Source organism: Sorex araneus, chromosome 4, assembly GCF_027595985.1.
Source record: "Sorex araneus isolate mSorAra2 chromosome 4, mSorAra2.pri, whole genome shotgun sequence".
NCBI classification, from domain to species: Eukaryota; Metazoa; Chordata; class Mammalia; order Eulipotyphla; family Soricidae; genus Sorex; species Sorex araneus.
The window spans coordinates 127,093,966-127,113,913 of NC_073305.1; the positions used below are offsets into that span (position 1 = coordinate 127,093,966).

Sequence of the window (19,948 nt, forward strand, 5' to 3'; positions counted from 1 at the left end):
AAGTTAGTATATGGGGCTACATAGCAAGTAAAAATACTGTGATAGTACAGAGGGTAGGGGGCTTGCCTTGCATGCATTGCTTGCCTTGCCTTGCCTTGCATTGAACCTGGGTTCAATCCATAGCATACCATATGGTCCCCCACGCACTACCAGGAATAATTCTATAGCTCAGAGCCAGGACTAAGCCTTGAGCACCACAAAGTGTGACCCCCAAACCAATAAATAAATAATAAAAAGTCAGTATCACTATATATTTGAGGGCAGAAAGAACTGTTGCAGAGAGTGCCTACTACCACGGGAGTGTAGCCAGATTGTGGACAATGAAAATTAAGAGGCTTCTATGGGATTGTTAAAGTAACAGATGTGGAATAAAACCTGAAAGTGTTATAGTGTATATGTAGCAAGTGATTAAATGCTTACATATTTTAGAAGCATACACAATCTTAAGCAGGTGCAGTTACTACAGAATTACAAAGTGTATTGGTTATTACTGACTAGGGAAAAAGCAAGAGGAAAGGATGATGCAGAAAAACAGCAGGGCACACATACTGTGTAATAAATGTAACAACTATTAGTATGCCTACATGAAAAGTTTGAAAGGAAACTAGAATCAGGAGGCAATCCATTCATGATTGATGTGATTGAACTATGGCAAGAAAACTTTTAACTGTATTACAGTTTCTAAAAATAACTGAAAATATTGTTATGAAAGTAAGCTGTTACTTTTATTAATATTGACCCAATGATATGCAACATTTACACTAGTGGGATTGTACATAGCAGCGTAATCGGTATGCGGAGAATCTTTGTAAATTGGCTCTATTTCTTACAACGATTTTTTTCTAAAACAATTCTATTTTGACCTCTCCTATCCAGGGTAACATACAGGGATACAAAGGTGATGAAGTCATTCATTAAATGGCTATAATATAATCAAATCTAAAATCATTCCCAAACCTATAACTACAAGGAGGACCTGAAAGTTCATCGGCTATACAAATGGGGTGATGGCAGCAAATTGCAATTACATGTTTGGGTAAGAGTGACTAAATAATTCCAGAAAGCAGTACTTTTGTTTGTTGTTTAATGAACATCTGAGAAATTTCTAGATAATTTCTAAAAGAGAATAAAGAAAGAGACCTAACAAATAATACTAATGGAATTTTTCACTCAATGTTTATGAATAATAATTAGAGGCCCAGGGGCTAGAGTGATAGCACAGCAGGTAGGGCATTTGTCTTGCACGTGCCAACCTGGGTTCGATTACCAGCATCCCATGTGGTCCCCGGAGCACCACCAGGAGTAATTCCTGAGTGCATGAACCAGGAGTAACCCTTGTACAATGCCGGGTGTGACCCAAAAAGCAAATAATAATAATAATTAGAGGCCCATTCCTGGAAACTCTAGAAACTGCCTTTTTAAAAAAAATCTGATGACAATTGAATATTTTAAAGTATATTCTTGAAGTATATTCTTGGATTTAAAAAAAAATGTATCATACATATATACAAAATGGAATACTTTTCAATTGTAAGAAAATATGAGCTCATGCAATTTGCTGCTATATGATGCATTTGGAGAATATCACACTGAGTGAAATCAGTCAGAGGGAAAGAGACAGACATAGAATGATCTCTCTCATATGCTGGGTATACAGAAACACAGAAGGATAACAAAAGCCCAAAAGTAATAGGAACAACAGGAGAATTTGTCTTCAATAGGAAGCTGGGAAGGGGGCAGGAGGTGGTAATATGGAACACTAAAGTGATATGCACGATACCCTATCAGTTACAGTGTTGTAAACCACAGAGATTAAAATGAAACAGAAGAAAAGTGCCTGTGACAGATTCAGGCAGAAGGGTGGGAGGGAAACAGGTTAAGATTTTGGTGTTGGAATGCTGTATATTTGAAACTTAATCATAAGTAACTTTTTAATTGATAGTGAGTTAATATCATTAATAATACTACTAATAATAATAGTAATAATAATAATGAAAGTATTTATTTGGGCCAGAGAGATAATACTTCAACCCAGACCTAATCTTTCTTCCTAACCTTGGTCTTCCTGAATGGTCTTCTTTCTCTTACGCTGCCCTGAATTCTGTGCTCAGAACTTCAATTTTCTCATTTATCTATGAAATCCCCATAGCTGACCTAAAGCCCTCTATGTACAGTTATCTCCTATATATTGCTTCTTTAAGCACATACTTAAGCCCATTTTGCATGCCACTTCTTTGTATCACAAACTCTTACTTTCATTTAGCATAAGGCCAGCATCTCTTTTTCTGATATAGGAAGTCAGTTAACATCTAAGTCAAAAACATAATAACATAAAAATAAAACATTCCTCAATATAAGGACAATTCTGATCAGGTATGGCTCCTGAGAAGCTACATTTTTTTTTATTTATTTTTATTTATTTTTTTTTTTGCTTTTTTGGGTCACACCCAGCGATGCACAGGGGTCACTCCTGGCTCATGCACTCAGGAATTACTCCTGGCGGTGCTCGGGGGACCATATGGGATGCTGGGATTCGAACCCGGGTCGCCCGCGTGCAAGGCAAACGCCCTACCCGCTGTGCTATCACTCCAGCCCCCTACATTTTTTTTTTTTAATGCTGAGGATTTACAGTCCAAGATTATGACATGAATTGCTTTCATCCAGCAGAAACAGTGACGTCATACTTTTCTAATATTCCCACAAGGCCTCTTTTTTCCAGGACAGACCATATCAAATGCAAACTCCCTCATCTCGACACAAGTTGCTCCTCACACTCAAAGATGCTGTATTCCATTGCTTTACCTACCAATAACACTAAGTTCCTATCAGTAGTAACTCAGTTAATTATTGAATAGCACAAGAATTATCTAAAATAAACACAATGGGACACAGAAACGAACCTCAGACAGAAGCAACTTGCTGAAGAAATGGTCCTGGATTTGCAATAGGCCATTTCCGCTGGGCAACTCAGACGGGGGCAGGTGCCATCCCTCTGCCTGCCCTCTAGGAGTTCCAGAGTCTGCCATTTTCTAGAAGTCATTGACAAGCTCCAGGTACGAGTGGTGGTGGTGGCAAATGCCAGGCCTCATGGGACAGGGGAGGAATGGGCCCTTCTCTTTCCCCTCACCGCGAAGGGACTCCGAGATGATGCCACTTCCGGCCACCATCTACTTAAACTGCCACACAGCCATGATCCAGAGACACACAAATGAACCTCGGACCAGAGCAACTTGCTGCCGAAATCTCTTCAGATCCTAATTATTAAAATTTTAGAATTTCTAGAGCACACAGCCGATATTGTATCCATAACAAGCAATACAAAGCACGTTGTCTAGCATTGCCTTTTTGGCAGGTATGAGCGGTGGTGGGAATGGTCTCGAAATATCAAAGGTAATTAAAATAGAGAAATAGAATACTGTGCAAATTATCTGCCACACAGGCAGGGGCAGGTGTGGAATGGGTGGGGTGGGAAGGATACTGGGGATTTTGGTCGTGGAAAACATGCACTGGTGAAGGGATGGGTGTTTGATAACTGTATGAGTGAAGCTCAAACATGAAAGCTTTGTTACTGTACCTTACAATGAATCAATAAAAAATAAATAAAATAAATAAATAAACACAATGAAAGGATAATATTTGTTGGACACACACCAAAAAACTTGATTCATGACTGCATAATGTCAGGTAAAATGCAGAGACAAAATCCTAATGTCTACTTTTATATGCTATAAGTATAAACCACAAAATGAATGCACAGTTGATGTGTGTACATATTTGGTGATTTTCATATGTCAAAGCACATTTCTAGAAGAAATGACAGTTTTTTGGTTTCTTTGGGGGAGCCATACCTGGTGAAGTTGAGGGGATTCTCTTGGCTTGCAATGTGGAATTAAACCTGGCGGTGCTCAGGGGGTGACATGGAATAATGGGAATCAAACCTGGGTTGGCCATATGCAAGGCAAGTACGCTACCCAATGTATTATAGCTCCAGTCACACAAATCACAATTTTGAAAAGAAAAATAATGAACCCGTGGATTTTCTATTTCTAATTTTTTTGGTAGTGCTTTTTTTTTTATAAAATACATATATTAGGGCTAGCAGAGGTTAATGACTTGCAAGTGGCTGACCTTGGTTCAATCCCCGGAAATGATCCCTGAGTTCAGAGCCAGGAGTAAACCTCGAGCACCAACAGGAATGACACCACCCTCCACCATCCCAACCCCTCCACAAAAAGGAAAAGAAAAAAAGAAAAGAAAAGAAAAGAAAGATTTCTCCTTAGATATTCAATAAAAGGGACAACTTTTCCTCCACCATGAATTTTGGTAAAACATACCTTAAAAACAAAGTGCTTATCAGAATGTATGAAATGAAAAATGCCGTGGCATCACATGTTGACTCCCTTTTTGTCAAGTGTAAAGTGGTTTTCTGTGGAGGAGTTTAAGTTTTTAAAATAATCAAGCTTTTAAAACAGGCTTTACCAAGATTCAACTTAGGCTAACAAATTTACCTATGAAAAGCTTTTAAGTTCACCTAGTAAATAAGGGTGGGAGAGAGCTAAAGGCTAGAGACCTACATTTATAAACATATAAAGGAATATGTTTAGCATATAAAAGACCCTGAATTTGATGCCTTGCACAGCATGTTCCCATTCCAGACATCGCCAGAAAGGACCTGGTAGTCCCCAGTACCATTGAGTCAGAGCAACTCTGGGTAACCAGATCCAAGTATTGAACTATTTGGCTTGCACAGCTGAGTTAAGCATCACCACACGTGACTCCTGAGTTCCCTGTGCACTGTTTGAAAGGCCTAAGTGAATACAGAAATTTCTAGAAATATTCCAACAAATAGTATCTCTTAGTGATGATTTCTTCAATGAAAGAATGAATAGTTCCTCAAACAGCACACACACACTTATAGAAATTAACAGAGTCACATGGCTCTGATAAGTAAGGAAATAATCATTTCTATGTCTATAATTACTGAATTGACACTTTTACTTTAAAATGTATATTGAGGGTTCCAGTCAGAAATATGGAAACCCTGCCTTGAAAGGATAAGGGCCCAAGTTTAATCCCCAGTGATGCCATGTGCATCAAGTGTGATCCTAACACTTTGTTATCCGGGATCCTTAGCACTGCGAGTGATCTTTGACCAAACTGCAGCCAGGTGTGTGTGTGAACACCACAACTTACGGGGTGAAATTCCTAGTGAGACCACTTAAAAATAAGAAAGTTCCCGGGGTGGAAAGTGCAATCCCTGGCAAACACCTGTGAGCACTGCAGCAACCACCAACAAGCACTGCAGCCAGAACATGTGTGAGCACAACTATAAGGCAGGGCAACCCTTGGCCAGCACCACAGCCAAGTATGCAAGCACTACAACCGTATGTACAACCTCTGTCAAACACCACACCTAAAATATACAAGCACCATAGCCAGGTTTGTATGTGACCTGGTCATTGCAGCAGCAACAACAAAAGGAAAGGAAGAAGGAAAATCAATAAACAGAAAGTAATAAATGTATATTAGCATACAGATATTTAGCAGCCACAGAGATAGTAAGGGAGTAAAGGAGCTTGCCATGCATCTCATCCACCCTGGTTTGAAGTCCTGCAACACATCTGCTTCTGTGAACACCACAGGAGTTGCTCCTGAGCAGAGGTAGAAAGAGACCCTGAGCAGATGTGGCTCAAAAATATTAAAATATTCAAATATGAATGATCAAGCCATTCTGATGAAAAAATATTTCAAATCCTGTTTGGTATCCAATCCTTCCAGGAACCATTTCCTGAGTTTTCCTAATCAGCTGCAGCAAATTTCACAGGACACCCTTAAAGAAAAGGGATGTGGTCATGGGATGGTGAGCAGGGAATCTCTATTCTGTCCTCCTTTCTTCAGGCCAAGAAGGAGTAATTCACATGGTCTTGTTTCTATATCTCAATGACTGATCAGAAAATATATTTGCCTTCCAAGAATCAGGACTCATCTTTGTACCTTGCAGTGTTTTTAGAAAAATCTCCTCTGGGTCTCATCGGCTCAGCACCTTGCAAAGATGAGAAAAGAGTTGCTTTTCCTACCACTCTTGCCATCTGGAAGACCCTCTCTATTTCATTCCTCCTCATAAACAGTCCATCTGTGCTCAAATCTCATGGCGAAATGCAATCCTTGATCCTTTGCCTCTACCTCTTAATTTCCTTCTGCTTCAGATCCTGTCCTAAAATTCTATTTTTCTCATCAAGCTCTTGTTTTCTACATTTCACTATGCTGGCTACACATTCCTGGTTCATTGTGGTGGAGATAAAACAAAATAAGGATCATAGTTATTTCCTGGAAATAACCAAGTTATAATTTTAACTGCAATGGAGACTCTTACAACCTCTATAGTAAAGCAGTAAACCACAAGATCATTTTCAAATTTTTACTAGCATGGTTATTTTACAGGACAAAGAGGAAAATTACAGTGTTTGAAAGCTTTCCTTATTTATAGAACTATTAAACTTATTGAAACCAGACAATTAATTCCAAACAGGTTGGATGCCCCATCAACTTTCAAACCACGTCCAAAACCAGAGTGAATGCATCTACCTGAGGGTAGGGAGATGTCCTGGATTTTGACTTGGAACTAGAGAGCCGGGATTTGGTCCCCTTCCTGTTGTCAGCCATGGTAGGAGTGGAGCTGCTGGCATAAGAGAAGGCTGGCTTGGAGGCTGAGATCTGGTCCAGGGAGAGCTGCAGTCCTTTGTATTCCGTGTCCCTGCAGAGTGGGAGGACACAGTCTTTAATTAGCTACCCTAAGAAATGCATCTACTCACTTTGCCAGAAAGGACAATAAGCAATAAAGAAGCAAGCAAAACTTAGCTATGCAATTCACTTCCACAAAAATCTCAATTGTTTCAGAAACGCCTAAGATTTAAGTAACGAATGTGAAGGTGGCTACCACATATACCATAGGCAAACTTATGAAAATGTCTTGCTTTAAAAATGTGTTTCTGTGATTTTTTAATAAGTGGAAATAAGTTCATAATTGTGCATATTTGACTGTCTTTTTGTGTTCTGCTCAGTGAGCTATGGATTATCAAACTTACTCTAAAAACTTCCTGTGTGGAATGAACTCAACAGGCAAGTGGCCATCTGATGCTAATTATTGGCAAGGAGAATGTCTTTCTGTAAGTGCTTCCAAGATCAATTATTCTAGTAACCATTCCAAATGTTCTGATAGCTAGAAAACTAGTGTAAACAGGCTAATAAGTAGCTACAAGTCTTTTTCAACAAGCTAAGTCTGTTATTTTAAAATACACTTTGCGACAAATTCTTTTCATTGCTTCATTTGGTATTTGTCAAAATATTTGTAAAGCTCCTAACATAGACTGAATTTCATGCTATGTGGAGATGAAAGAATAAGATATATAGGAAGTCTGGTCCTTCTTAAGATCGCAATCAATCTGAGAGAAGAAACAGTAAGCAAACAGACAAGCATAATAACCACATACTATGACACAAAGAGGTTATCTTAGAGAGTTCATTACAAAACTCTTCCGTAGGCATCTATGGACTGAAAATGACAGTGTTGGCCCTGCCCACAGCCACCACCTCAACCTGCTTCTAGGCAGCTGGCAATCTTGTCTGATTCCTCGGCTTCAATAAGAGAATACGAACCCTTCCCACCTGCCGCTGAAATAAAATGTATCAGCGTCTTCTTTATGAGGACTCTTGGGAGAATTTCCCCTCAGCTTCCACAGACTAGCCGGGTTGCTCCAAGGTAATTGATTTCTTTGTATCTCATGAACACTGCCAATCAAATAACTCATCACTTTTTCTTCTTTGCAGTGGAAGTCAAAAAGCACAAACCCAAGTCCAATTTGTAACACCTTTAGCAAGTATGTAAGTCTTTAGGGCAGCTATTTTTGTACAACACACTCCATTGGTTTCCTCTCTCTCTGTATGCCTCTTTTTTTTCTCTTTCATTCTCCCATTCTTTTCACTTTCTAATGGATTCACCTTTTAAAATAATTTATATCTATTTTAATAATCTAAGTTATATATACAAACTTTAATAAATTAATAAAATCATATATATAAATATGACTGTCAGATATCTCTGGATCACCAAATGTTTAACTTCTTTTCTTTGTCTTTGATCTTCTACAGAGAATTTAGGCTAATACAAAAGTATAATTCAGGCAAATAGTGCCTTAACTGACTAAGCATAAGGTAAAACAAGTTAAACTAAAGTATTAAAACAAGTCTAGGGGCTGGAGTGATAGCACAGCGGGTAGGGCGTTTGCCTTGCACACGGCCGACCCGGGTTCGAATCCCAGCATCCCATATGGTCCCCTGAGCACCGCCAGGGGTAATTCCTGAGTGCATGAGCCAGGAATGATCCCTGTGCATCGCCAGGTGTGACCCAAAAAGTAAAAAAAAAAAAAAAGTCTAATAATATTACTGATGCAAACTATAATATAGTGATATGATTCATTTTTTTACTAGTACCAAGTAGATGGACTCTGATACAAAATCATTGCTATTTTTAAATATACATCGATATATGTTTATGTATATCTACATATATATTTCTCTAAATAAATGAAAAAGAGACATCTGGTAGGTAAGCAAGTTTATGTAATGATTTTAAGGCCTAGATTATAATTAATGATTGTTATGTAGTTCTTTAATATCCTCAATCAAAGAAACAATTGTCATTACTTTAGAGCTGGAGCGATAGTACAGCGGGTAGGGCATTTGCCTTGCACACAGCCAACCCAGGTTCAATTCCCAGCATCCCATATGTCCCCCGAGCACTGCCAGGAGTAATTCCTGAGCACAGAGCCAGGAGTAACCCCTGAGCATTGCTGGGTGTGACCCCAAAAAGCAAAAAAAAAAGTCATTACTTTAATGTTGCATACATTGATAAAATATGTATCAATTTATAAATGTAAATTGATACATATTTTCAATTATGTATTACACATCTAATTACATAATTAGAAATTATGTAATACATAATTGAAAATTACAATGACTTTCTGTCAAATAGCCCATCAAGCCAGTCATGCATGTAAAACAAGGACCAGGAAAATAGCAAAAAGGACAGGTCACTTGCGTTGCACACAGCCAACCTAGGTTCAATCTCAGTAACCAACTCATCCACCATGTCCCTCCCATCCCTGAGCACAGAGCCAGGAGTAAGCTCTGAGAACCACCAGATGTGTTCTAAAAAATGATATATGTATTGTACCCAGAGCTCCTCCCAGGTGCACCCATAGAATAAATTAAATTAATTCTCCTAAGTGAGCAACAAAATTTCAGAAAGCAGGCACATAGTTTCAAAATTTCAGAAAGTGGGCTTGAGAGGTGAGAGTATGTCACTGATTTGCTTTACTGCACGAATCAGGTCCTAAGGACAGCGTATATGAGATTGCCCACTTGGGTCAGAAATCCAGTGTCCTCCAAAATGTACTCCCCACATATTTTTCTGACACTATGTGGGGATTTTCCTGCATAAATTCCTCACGTTAGCCAAAACAGTTCTCCCCAAATTGACCTTAATATTATATTCTTGACTCCCTTCTTCTCTAGCACACATTTATAACCACTTAATTAAGGAGGGCCCAGGGAACAGCTAAGAGGAAAATTGCCTGAATCCAAAGATAAGTCTGAGAACTATCCCTATAGTAGCCCACAGGTGCTGAACAAGGAACAGGGGCTCCACTGCCTGACACCCCACAACAGAGAGTACAGTCTCAAAAGTATTGCATCAGGTGTGTGGCCACAAAACAGCCAAAGATGTGCAAACCACAGAAAGGACCACAATTAAAGATGTCTGGATCATGGACAGCAGGATAAGCCCTGCAACCATGTCTGTGATACCACAGTGACCCCAGTTAGCACTAAGCCAGCATGTGTGGGAGCACCATGAGCAAGTGGTATGATCCTGAATCATCACAACAGCCAAAGGAAGAGAAAGAGAGAAAAAAAAGTATCTTAGTTTCTTCTCCCTTCCATGAAATCTTTCCTGACTGCTAACCCTACTCATTTATTTAATACATCTTTACTGACTGTCTGCAGCCTCTGTTGGAGGGTCTGAGGAGAAATCAGTAAGGAAAGGTTTTATCTCCCAAAGAGTACATCAGGGTGAATTTCTTTTGAATTTTTTGGACACATTTGACAGTGCTCAGGGGTTGCTCCTGGCTCTGCACTCAGGAATCACTCCTGGCAGTGCTTAGAACATATGGGATGGCTGGGTTCGAATCTGGGTCAGCTGTGTGCAAAGCAAGCACCTTATTGCACTTCACTCTGGACCCACAGAGTCCATTTTTGAAGGAAAAAAGGAGATCAGAAATGGTTTCTTGGGGCCGGAGCGATAGCACAGCGGGTAGGGCGTTTGCCTTGCACGCGGCCGACCCGGGTTCGATCCCCGGCATCCCATATGGTCCCCCAAGCACCGCCAGGAGTAATTCCTGAGTGCAAAGCCAGGAGTAACCCCTGAGCATCGCTGGGTGTGACCCAAAAAGCAAAAAAAAAAAAAAAAAAAAAGAAATGGTTTCTTCCTCCATTCTTTACTGGGTTTTTTTCTCTAATGTTGCTGATAGCTATTTTTGCCTTTCTTTTATGACTTTTAAAACTCAATTTTGATACCAATATAAAAATAGAGTTGTAAATTTAAAGATAGCAAAAGACAACACTGGGAAAGAAAATGACATGCTGTTACTTCTGAGATTACATGTCATACTAATAAAATACGTAAACTTCGTATATAATATAACGCTTCTCTATACAAATCAAGACAAAGTGAATCATTTAGTGACAATGTTAAGTATCTGCCCACATAATTTATCCCTGATATAATAATTACATATTCATGAATATATGCAAAAAGAGCTTTCAACAAAATCAATATCCACTTAGGATGCAAAGTTAGCAATTTATGAAGAACTAATCATCTTGTTTTACAAGTGATCTCCTAGAAGAAAAGAGCCAAGTGCTATTTTGGGAAGTCCAGGGTTGTGGTTTCATGTAGGCCACTTGCCTTGCTTGTATAAGATCCTAGGTTTGATTCCCAGCACTGCACTGTCCCCTGAGCACCACAGGAGTAACTCCCAAGTACTGAACCGGGAGTAGCTCCCCAAAACCACTGGGTGAGACCCCAAAACAAGACAGAGAGATCAATTGATTGAGTTTGTTGTGTTCCGTTGGCCATTTGTAGAATGTAGGATAAGAATTACTTTGCTCAATGACTTCTAAATACCTTACAACCAAAACCTTTTCCCAAGATCCCTGTGACTGAGCCACGTGCCCTGAGAACACATATGCAACAGTGCACAGGATAGCGGGGCTCTCCCAGGAGGTGCAGTTCTCACCCTCAAGCACCTCCATGCCGAATATACTTCTGTCCACAGGGCAGCAGAGTGTTATTCAGCACCTGCCTGAATAATATTAGGACCTAAGCTGACAATGAGATTATGCACACTTGAAAATGTGGCAAAAATGTTTTGTAAACCAATTTTTTAAGAGGGGGTAGTCATACTCAGCTGTGCTCAGGGTTTACTCTAGTGGGGCTTCGGGGAACATATGGGATGCCTAGGATCAAACCCAGGCCAGAGGTGAGACATGATTATTGCCATGATGAGATCCAAGTATAAAATAAAGTTTGGAGTAATATGCTTTAGATTCTAGAGTGGAAAAAATATGTATGTAAATGAGAATAGGCATTTTAATATATTAATTGATTTTAATTTCTTACTTATGTACATCAAAATCATACAGTAATAACAAACTCGCTCTTACTGACTTATTTTCTGAGCAATCTACTTGTCATTTCTCAAAGTTTTGTTGAAATAAGTAATATAAAGTGAATTTGTTATGTGCTTAAGAGGGCAGGTTGGGACTACAAAGGAAACTGGGGGTATTGGTGGAAATAAGGTCACACTGATGGTACTGGAAACACTAAATTCTTGAAACAACAGTACTGTAGAAAGAACAATTTTGTAAATCACAGAGTTTTTAATAAAGATTAATTTAAAAAAACAAACTCAGGTCAGCAGCATGCAAAGCAAGTGCCCCACCCCCCACCCACTGTACTATCACTCTGGCCTTTGTAAATCAATTCTTTTTTTTTTTTTTTTTTGCTTTTTGAGTCACACTTAGCGATGCTCAGGGGTTACTCCTGGCTCTGCACTCAGGAATTACTCCTGGCGGTGCTTGGGGGGACTATATGGGGTGCCGAGGATCGAACCCGGGTCGGCCACGTGCAAGGCAAAAGCCCTACCCGCTGTGCTATCACTCCAGCCTCTGAAAATCAATTATTAATGCAAATGCAACAATTAAGAAAGATTACCAGAAGAAAATAAATCAAAATTCATTTTTCTCCTGCACACTTTTAGACTCCTAACATATGCATTACAACTAACTGAAAGTGTCTTTCCAATTTTTTTGTGTAGCTTCAAAAATAGAAATCCTTAAAATTAAATCAGCTCAGTGCTAAATAAATCTTTAAAAGCAAAAAATTATAGAAAATTCCAAAGATATGCAGGAGAATTCTAGTAAATAGCAGAAAAATCCACACACTTGAAACATAATACAAATATTAACGCTTGGTGCACATTTGAAAAGAATCTACCAGATTTTAACAAAATATTATGACGTCTGGTAATTGAGGGTTTGAGTCTCTTACTATATAACAGACTATCAAGATGTCAGTTTCCTCCATTTAACACATAGGAATGTGGTGAAGTTTAGATAAAATATGAAAAACATATAACATAGCGCTTACATCATAGTAAATGCTCACTCAATAATAGCACTCATTTTTTAGCAACTCAATTTCCCATAAAAAATAGTTTCACTGGGGCTGAAGCAATAGCACATCGGGTAGGGTATTTGCCTTGCATGCAGCCGACCCGGGTTCGATTCCCAGCATCCCATATGGTCTCGTGAGCACCGCCAGGGATAATTCCTGAGTGTAGAGCCAGGAGTAACTCCTGAGCATTGCCGGGTGTGACCCAAAAAAAAAGAAAAAAAATAGTTTCACTTTATTTTGTTTTGATTGGGGGCACTGGCAGTGCTCCAGGTATACCCTTGGGTTCTACGCTTGGGAGTCATTCCCTAGGGTGCTGGAGATCCAACCTGCATGCAAAGCAAGTGCTAAACCTGCTAGGATATCTCTCCAGGCCTCTAAATCATTTATCTTTAGTAGCAACTGCAATACATTCCATTATAAATACCTCCCTAGGCTGCATTTTCCCCTTTTTTTGTCTTGAATTTAATGTAATTTGCTGATATTCCTTTGTCTCTTAAACTTTATTGCATTATAACCAAAATACATTTCAAAAGGCAGAGTTTTTTTTATTGCTAAGTCAGCAAAAGTAGAACTTAGAGTAACACTATCTTGTTTGTCACTCTGAGAGTTCAGCCTGCCTGTTTCTCTGTTCAAAACTTTCAGCAGCTCAAGATATGTTCGGATGAAAAGCATGATAAAAAAAATATATAATACCCACTTAAAGTCATTAAAAGTATGGTTGATGTGTTGCCAAGAGCAGCTCTGAATGGCAGACTCACCAAGAACAAAGCATTGTTTCTTTGTTACTTTTAGAATTCTATTAAGTTGAGTATTTCATTTGTATAGATTAAAGGTCTAGATGCTGATGGGAATCACATTATAAGTTCCACTCCAGCCCTCCCACACCCCTTCCCCCCACCCCCCACAGACATACTTCAAACCCAGACATGAAGAAGAATCCTCTGTCTCTCCCTTTCCCTCCTCGCTGCTCAGGCAGCACACACATTCTCACAGGTATACTCAGGAAGCCCCTTAGTACTTCCCCACGGAGCAAGGGTTAACAAAGCACTCACTAAACACTTCTAAATGGTTTTATAATTTGGGTTCTAACGTCAGTGTGGAGAGGAACTTGGCTGATATTAATGAAAGAAAGACACAGCTCTGCTTCACTTCTAAGTTTCCTTGAAAAAATGTCATAGACCTAGTTTAGGACTCACACATGCCACAGGAGCTCATGCTACTCTCCCAAACTTGATCAAAAAGGAACTATGGCATGTGCAACTTGTCATTATTTTTTAAAAACAACTGTTGAGGGCTGGAGTGATAGCACAGCGGGTAGGGCATTTGCCTTGTACGCAGCCAACCCAGGTTCAATTCCCAGCATCCCATATGGTCCCCTGAGCACCGCCAGGAGTAATTCCTGAGCGCAGAGCCAGGAGTAACCCCTGAGCATCGCCGGGTGTGACCCCCCAAAATAAAAATAAATAAATAAATGAAAAAAATTTTAAAAAACTGTTGATATCAATTCATATAAAAGAAAAAAACGTTTTGGTTTTTTTTTTCTCCGTCACTGACTTGTTGGAGAGCAGCCTCTGATACATGACATCTTCAGGTACTTTGGCTCTGACAGCAATGAGAAAGAAGTGATATACAGACACTAGAACTTGAAGCTTATTAATCTCATCTCTATTTGTAATAATAGTAATAGTAATCTTATTCCAGTGTAGACAGCCAGAAATCATCCAATTTGCATGATTATCACTCTGAGTTTGCTGTAAATGTTATAATAGTCCTGTACATACTTTGAATTAGTAAAATTCCAGTAGAATAAAAGTGGTCATTTTTGCATTATTGATCCTCTCAGCTTCCCTTAAGCATCTTGTACGCTCACAAGATAAACTTGTCATTTGGGAAACTCAAGGTCACACCTTTGCACATCAAATAAACCACCAACAGGGATGCTCAGCTTTCAAAAATATATATTGATATTTATTATTTCATTATGGGAGACAAGCTTTCATGATGCCTACAGAGACACTAACATATTACAGCTTTTACAGCTTTCAAGTAAATCAGGTTTTTGTTTGGACGTGTGTGTGTGTGTGTGTGTGTGTGTGTGTGTTGGGTTTCGGTTTTTTTTTTTTTTTTGGCATCAAGATTCTTTTCGAGAATTTCCCTCCTCAATTCTGCCTCCCCTCTCCATTGACAACTGAATTTTTGCTTCTGTCAGGACAGTTTTGGATCCAGCCATACTGGAGCTTCATTATTGACTTTACATTGTGGCAATTCTTAAAAGATGTTGCCAGATTTCCCAATTGAGCTATTTTTTTAACAGCTGAAGGTGATCAAATTACCAAGGAGAACGTGGAAACAAAGACACACAATTGATTTGGCTCCAAAGGCGCTGACTGAAATAAGCAGAGGATTGCATTAAACCGTGATCGGATTAAGTGGGAATGACTTCGCCTTATTCTAAACTTTTTAATTGGATTCTAGAGTCCCTGTTACACGAAGTGCACGACCTTCTTTATATTCTGACAGAGTTGCTGCCTGACCACGGGGAAAACCTCCACAACAGAGAAACCTACTTTATGTTTCATTTTCAGGCTCCCATGGAGCCCAGCAGAGAGAGCTGATAAAGAGGATTCCATACTGTGAGGGGCTCGCAGACTAAGACAATCTGCTGGGAAATTAAGCTAAGGCGCGCTTGGAAATGTAATAGTCTCATACTAATAAGTGGATTTGTGTTTGTTCCTTGTGGTTTTCTCCATTTGGTTTGGTGATTTTTTTTTGTAGTTCCCCCCAAAGTCTTTGGTTTTACATAAACACTGTCTCTGACTGGAAACATCAATCTCCCTCCCAGTTTTGTAGGTTTTGCCCCACCAGCTCTGGGGTGGATGACACCGGCAATGGATCAGAAATGGTATAGGCACAAATTAGCTACCACACTGTGATTTCAAAAAAAGGGAAAATATGGCTGTAAACAGTGGGCAAGTCATAATAACCAAAAAGTAAGTGAACAACTAATGATTGGAAGAGATGTGGTATAGTCGACTATCCTATAGGGATTGTGTAATACATTAGCACCAACCACCACTGTGCATCTGAATTTTCTCCTTTTCTGACACAGACCACAGTGATTTCTCTGTGCTTCTTCCTCTGAGCAACTCTGAGCTCATTACCCTTTCCATTCTAGTTCAGTGCCACAGTGTAGTGAATGGCATATCTTGATAAGAACCTCCCAAACGCCTTTTCTAATAATAGCCTTTAGTCACTGTACAACTCATTATCATATATAGAGCACATGTTCACTTGAAAGGGATTAACAAACTAATTTCCAAAGCAATAAACTTTTCTTCATCCAAAATCCAAATATTCAAAAAGCCTGGCAGAACTTTGTATCTAAATGAGACGTGTACAAAGCAAGTAAGTGTATATAAGGTTTTTTAATTACCAGATTATAAAATGATTATTCTGAAATTTTATTATATCCTAAATCAAAGAAACAACTCATATTGCTTTAAAATTATGCACATTAATAAAATACACTATTTTTTCAAATTATATTCAGGCACAGCATATGTAATACTTGGACAAACTAGAATACTACATTAATTTTATCCTTCACATATTTGCAACTATTGGAACTACTATTGAAAGTGAAAAAAGTAATAGTGTTTTTAACCTTCAGAGATATAACTTTACAAATCAGTAACATAGTATCTATATACAAAATAGAGAAATAAAGGAGATAAGCAATGAACAAATTAATGGAAAACAATTATTTCCAATGTTTAGCCTCACTAGTAGAAACTAATAAGCAAGTCAACTATTAGATGTCATTTGTGCTTTTCAAATTTGTAAAAAAAAAAGGGGGGGTCAGGGAGTATCTCTCCAGCAGTGTCCCGGGGGATTAGGAGTAGGCCTGACAGTTATGGACTCAAGCTGTCACATTGTACTGCTTGGACCTAGAGCTCTCAGGACTCCCCCACAGTGCTCAGAGGCACCTGGGCTACATGCAGTAGTGCTGAAAGGTGTGTACAGTGCCTAAGACTGAATTCAGTTGCATCCCCTGAGTTATCTACCTGGCTTCAGGCAAATATTTTTAAAGTCACAATCAATTTCAGTGAAGATCAGATGGATTAAATGCACATTCTTATATAGTACTGGTAAGAGAATAAACCAGCAGTGTTTATCAAAAGTCTTAAGAATGATCTAATTATGGGACTGGAGAGAGTACAATGGGTTGGTCATTGTACCTGAGTGGCTGACCTGGGTTCAGTCCCTGCCCTAGCACTCCACATGGTCCCCCAGGTACCACCAGGAGGTATCTCTGAGTACAGAGTCCGAAGTAAGCCCTAAGCATAGCCAGGTGTGGCCGAAATAAACCAAAAACAAAATAAGGAATGCACTAATATTAATGTTACTTCTAGGGATATATTCTAGGGAAATAAACAGAGATAAATATCAAAGTTTGTATATAGAAGTGCATATCAGCATTATTCCTTATATTTATATACAGTCAAAAAAATCAAGAATGGAAACATTAATCTGGTATGTCCATGTGATAAAATATAAAGTTATTACATTTTTATACTAATGACAGGTAAAGTACTATTGATAAAGAGAAAAGTTATTTTTTAATTAACATATGCAGCAAGTGCATATCTTTATGACATGCACCAAATGGGAATATCGTATTGAAGGCAGAAATAAAAATGTTACAGGGAATATTTGAAAAATAGATTAAAGATTTTTTTTTTTGCTTTTTGGGTCACACCCGGCAATGCACAGGGGTTACTCCTGGCTCTGCACTCAGGAATCACCCCTAGCGGTGCTCAGGGGACCATATGGGATGCTGGGAATCGAACCCGGATCGGCAGTGTGCAAGGCAAACGCCCTATCCGAGGTGCTATTGCTCCAGCCCAGATTAAAGATTTTTTTTTCTTGCTTTTTGGGTCACACCTGGCGATACACAGGGGTCACTCCTGGCTCTGGACTCAGGAATTACCCCTGGCGGTGCTCAGGGAACCATATGGGATACTGGGAATCGAACCTGGGTCGACTGCACGCAAGGCAAACGCCCTACCTGCTGTGCTATCACTCTAGCCCCAAGATATTCTGATCTTTTCTGTATCTTTCTCTGTATTATCTTAATTGTTCTATAATAAGAATGTACAAACTTACAATCAGAAAAATATCTCTTTACAAATTAAATAATGCTAATTGAAATTGAAACTAAGGTATTCCCATCTCACTTAATTCTCCAGTTTCTTTTGTTCATATTTACAAGGTTTCTCCTTGTGAATAATATAAAGTTATAAACACTATTAGGTTTCTTTTTCCACAGCTTCAACATCTTATGCAACAATATGTTTTTTTGGTTTTGGGGCAACATCTGGTGACACTCCGGGCTTATTCCTGGCTCTGAGCTCAGGAAATACTTGTGGTGGTGTTTAGGGGACCTTATGGAATGCCAGAGATAGGACCTGGGTAGGTGGTTGTGCAAGGCAACAATATGTATAATTTTTAGGTGTCTAAATGTCTATACATTGTCTCTGAACCTACACATTTCACTTACTTTCTAATTTATTTTCTACTCTTTCTACCTTAAAGAATGTCCTGTCTCTGGCGATTTTCATGTGACTTGTATGTACACTATGCTTCTTTCATTAAAGATTACAACTTAAATTATTATTTATGATTTTTAAAATAATGCCTTACCATGTAGCCTAAAACAATTAGTTTCATATTGGAATGGAGCAAACCTTGCATTAAGGCTATGATTCTTGTTCTGAAATATTTCCTTTTTATACTCATAAATTCATTATCTAGCTACCAAAGTTTTAGATATATTGGAGAATTCTCTAGGTCTAAATTATAAATTTTATTGATCTTATAGTTTTTCTGTTTATTATTTTATTTCATTTGTGGGAGGGTAGTGAGTTGGGACCCTTCCCAGCTCTGTGCTCAAAAGTTGCTCAAAAGAGGATTCTGTGAAACATATGACTCACCTTGAGACACGTCAACTGGCTGCATGAAGCCAAGAGCCTTAACCCCTGCACTATTTCTCAGGCCTCTGTTTTTTATTTTCTTGAGGCTAGAGCAGGAGTGGAGGTAAGGATGTAGAATTTTAGTCTTTAAAAAAATGCAAAAGGTTGGGGTTGTAGCAATAGTGCAGTGGGTAAGATGCTTGCTTTGCACAAGGCAGACCAAGTTTTGATACCCAGCATCCCATATGGCCCCCCAAGCCTGCCAAAAGTGAAACCTGAGCACAGAGCCAGAAGTAAGCCCTGACCTGAGCACTGCTGGATGTGTCCCTCCTCTCCCCCAAAAATGTGCTGCCTCACTTATCAAAATCGTAAATTTAAAAAGTTGTTAATTTTCTCTCTTACAACCAAACCTCTGAATTTTAGCCCTTTTTAGAAAAAATAAAAACCAATATCAAAAAAGAAAAAATAATGGGGCTGGAGCAATAGCAAAGCAGGTAGGACGTTTGCCTTACACGCGGCCAACCCGGGTTCGATTCCCAGCATCCCATATGGTCCCCTGAGCACCGCCAGGAGTTAATTCCTGAGTGCAGAGTCAGAAGTAACCCCTGTGCATCGCCAGGTGTGACCCAAAAAGCAAGAATGCAAGAAAGAACGCAAGAAAGAAAGCAAGAAAGAAAGCAAGAAAGAAAGAAAGAAAGAAAGAAAGAAAGAGAGAAAGAAAGAAAGAAAGAAAGAAAGCAAGCAAGCAAGCAAGAAAGAAAGCAAGAAAGAAAGAAAGAAAGAAAGAAAGAAAGAAAGAAAGAAAGAAAGAAAGAAAGAAAGAAAGAAAGAAAGAAAGAAAGAAAGAAAGAAAGAAAGAAAGAAAGAAAGAAAGAAAGAATATATCAAAAAATTTTCCTGGGATCAAAGGAGTAGTGCTGCTAGTAGGGCTCTTGCCTTACACACGGCCAATCCCTGTCCAACCTGGGGTGCCACATATGGTTCTTTGTGCACCACCAAAGAGTGATCCCTGAGGCAGGTTTAAGCCATGAGCACTGCCAGATGTGGCCCAAAAGCAAAAAGAAAGAAAAATTAAAAGTTTTTCCTTTACTATTTTCAACAAACGGAACATAAGACCCGCACCCTTTATTCTGGTCCCTCTCCTATCTATTCTTCCCCACCTCCCCATCCTCCCTTGCCT

The 19,948-nt window shown here is 39.0% G+C and overlaps 1 protein-coding gene across 1 annotated transcript in view; it reads right to left on the reverse strand.

Moving 5' to 3' along the window:
• Positions 1-19,948, reverse strand: part of SIM1 (SIM bHLH transcription factor 1) — a 77,695-nt gene that overhangs the window by 24,112 nt on the left and 33,635 nt on the right. The window contains exon 9 of the mRNA XM_004605691.2: positions 6,586-6,754. Coding sequence (XP_004605748.1) covers positions 6,586-6,754 — 169 coding nt within the window. The remainder of the gene's footprint in view (positions 1-6,585; positions 6,755-19,948) is intronic.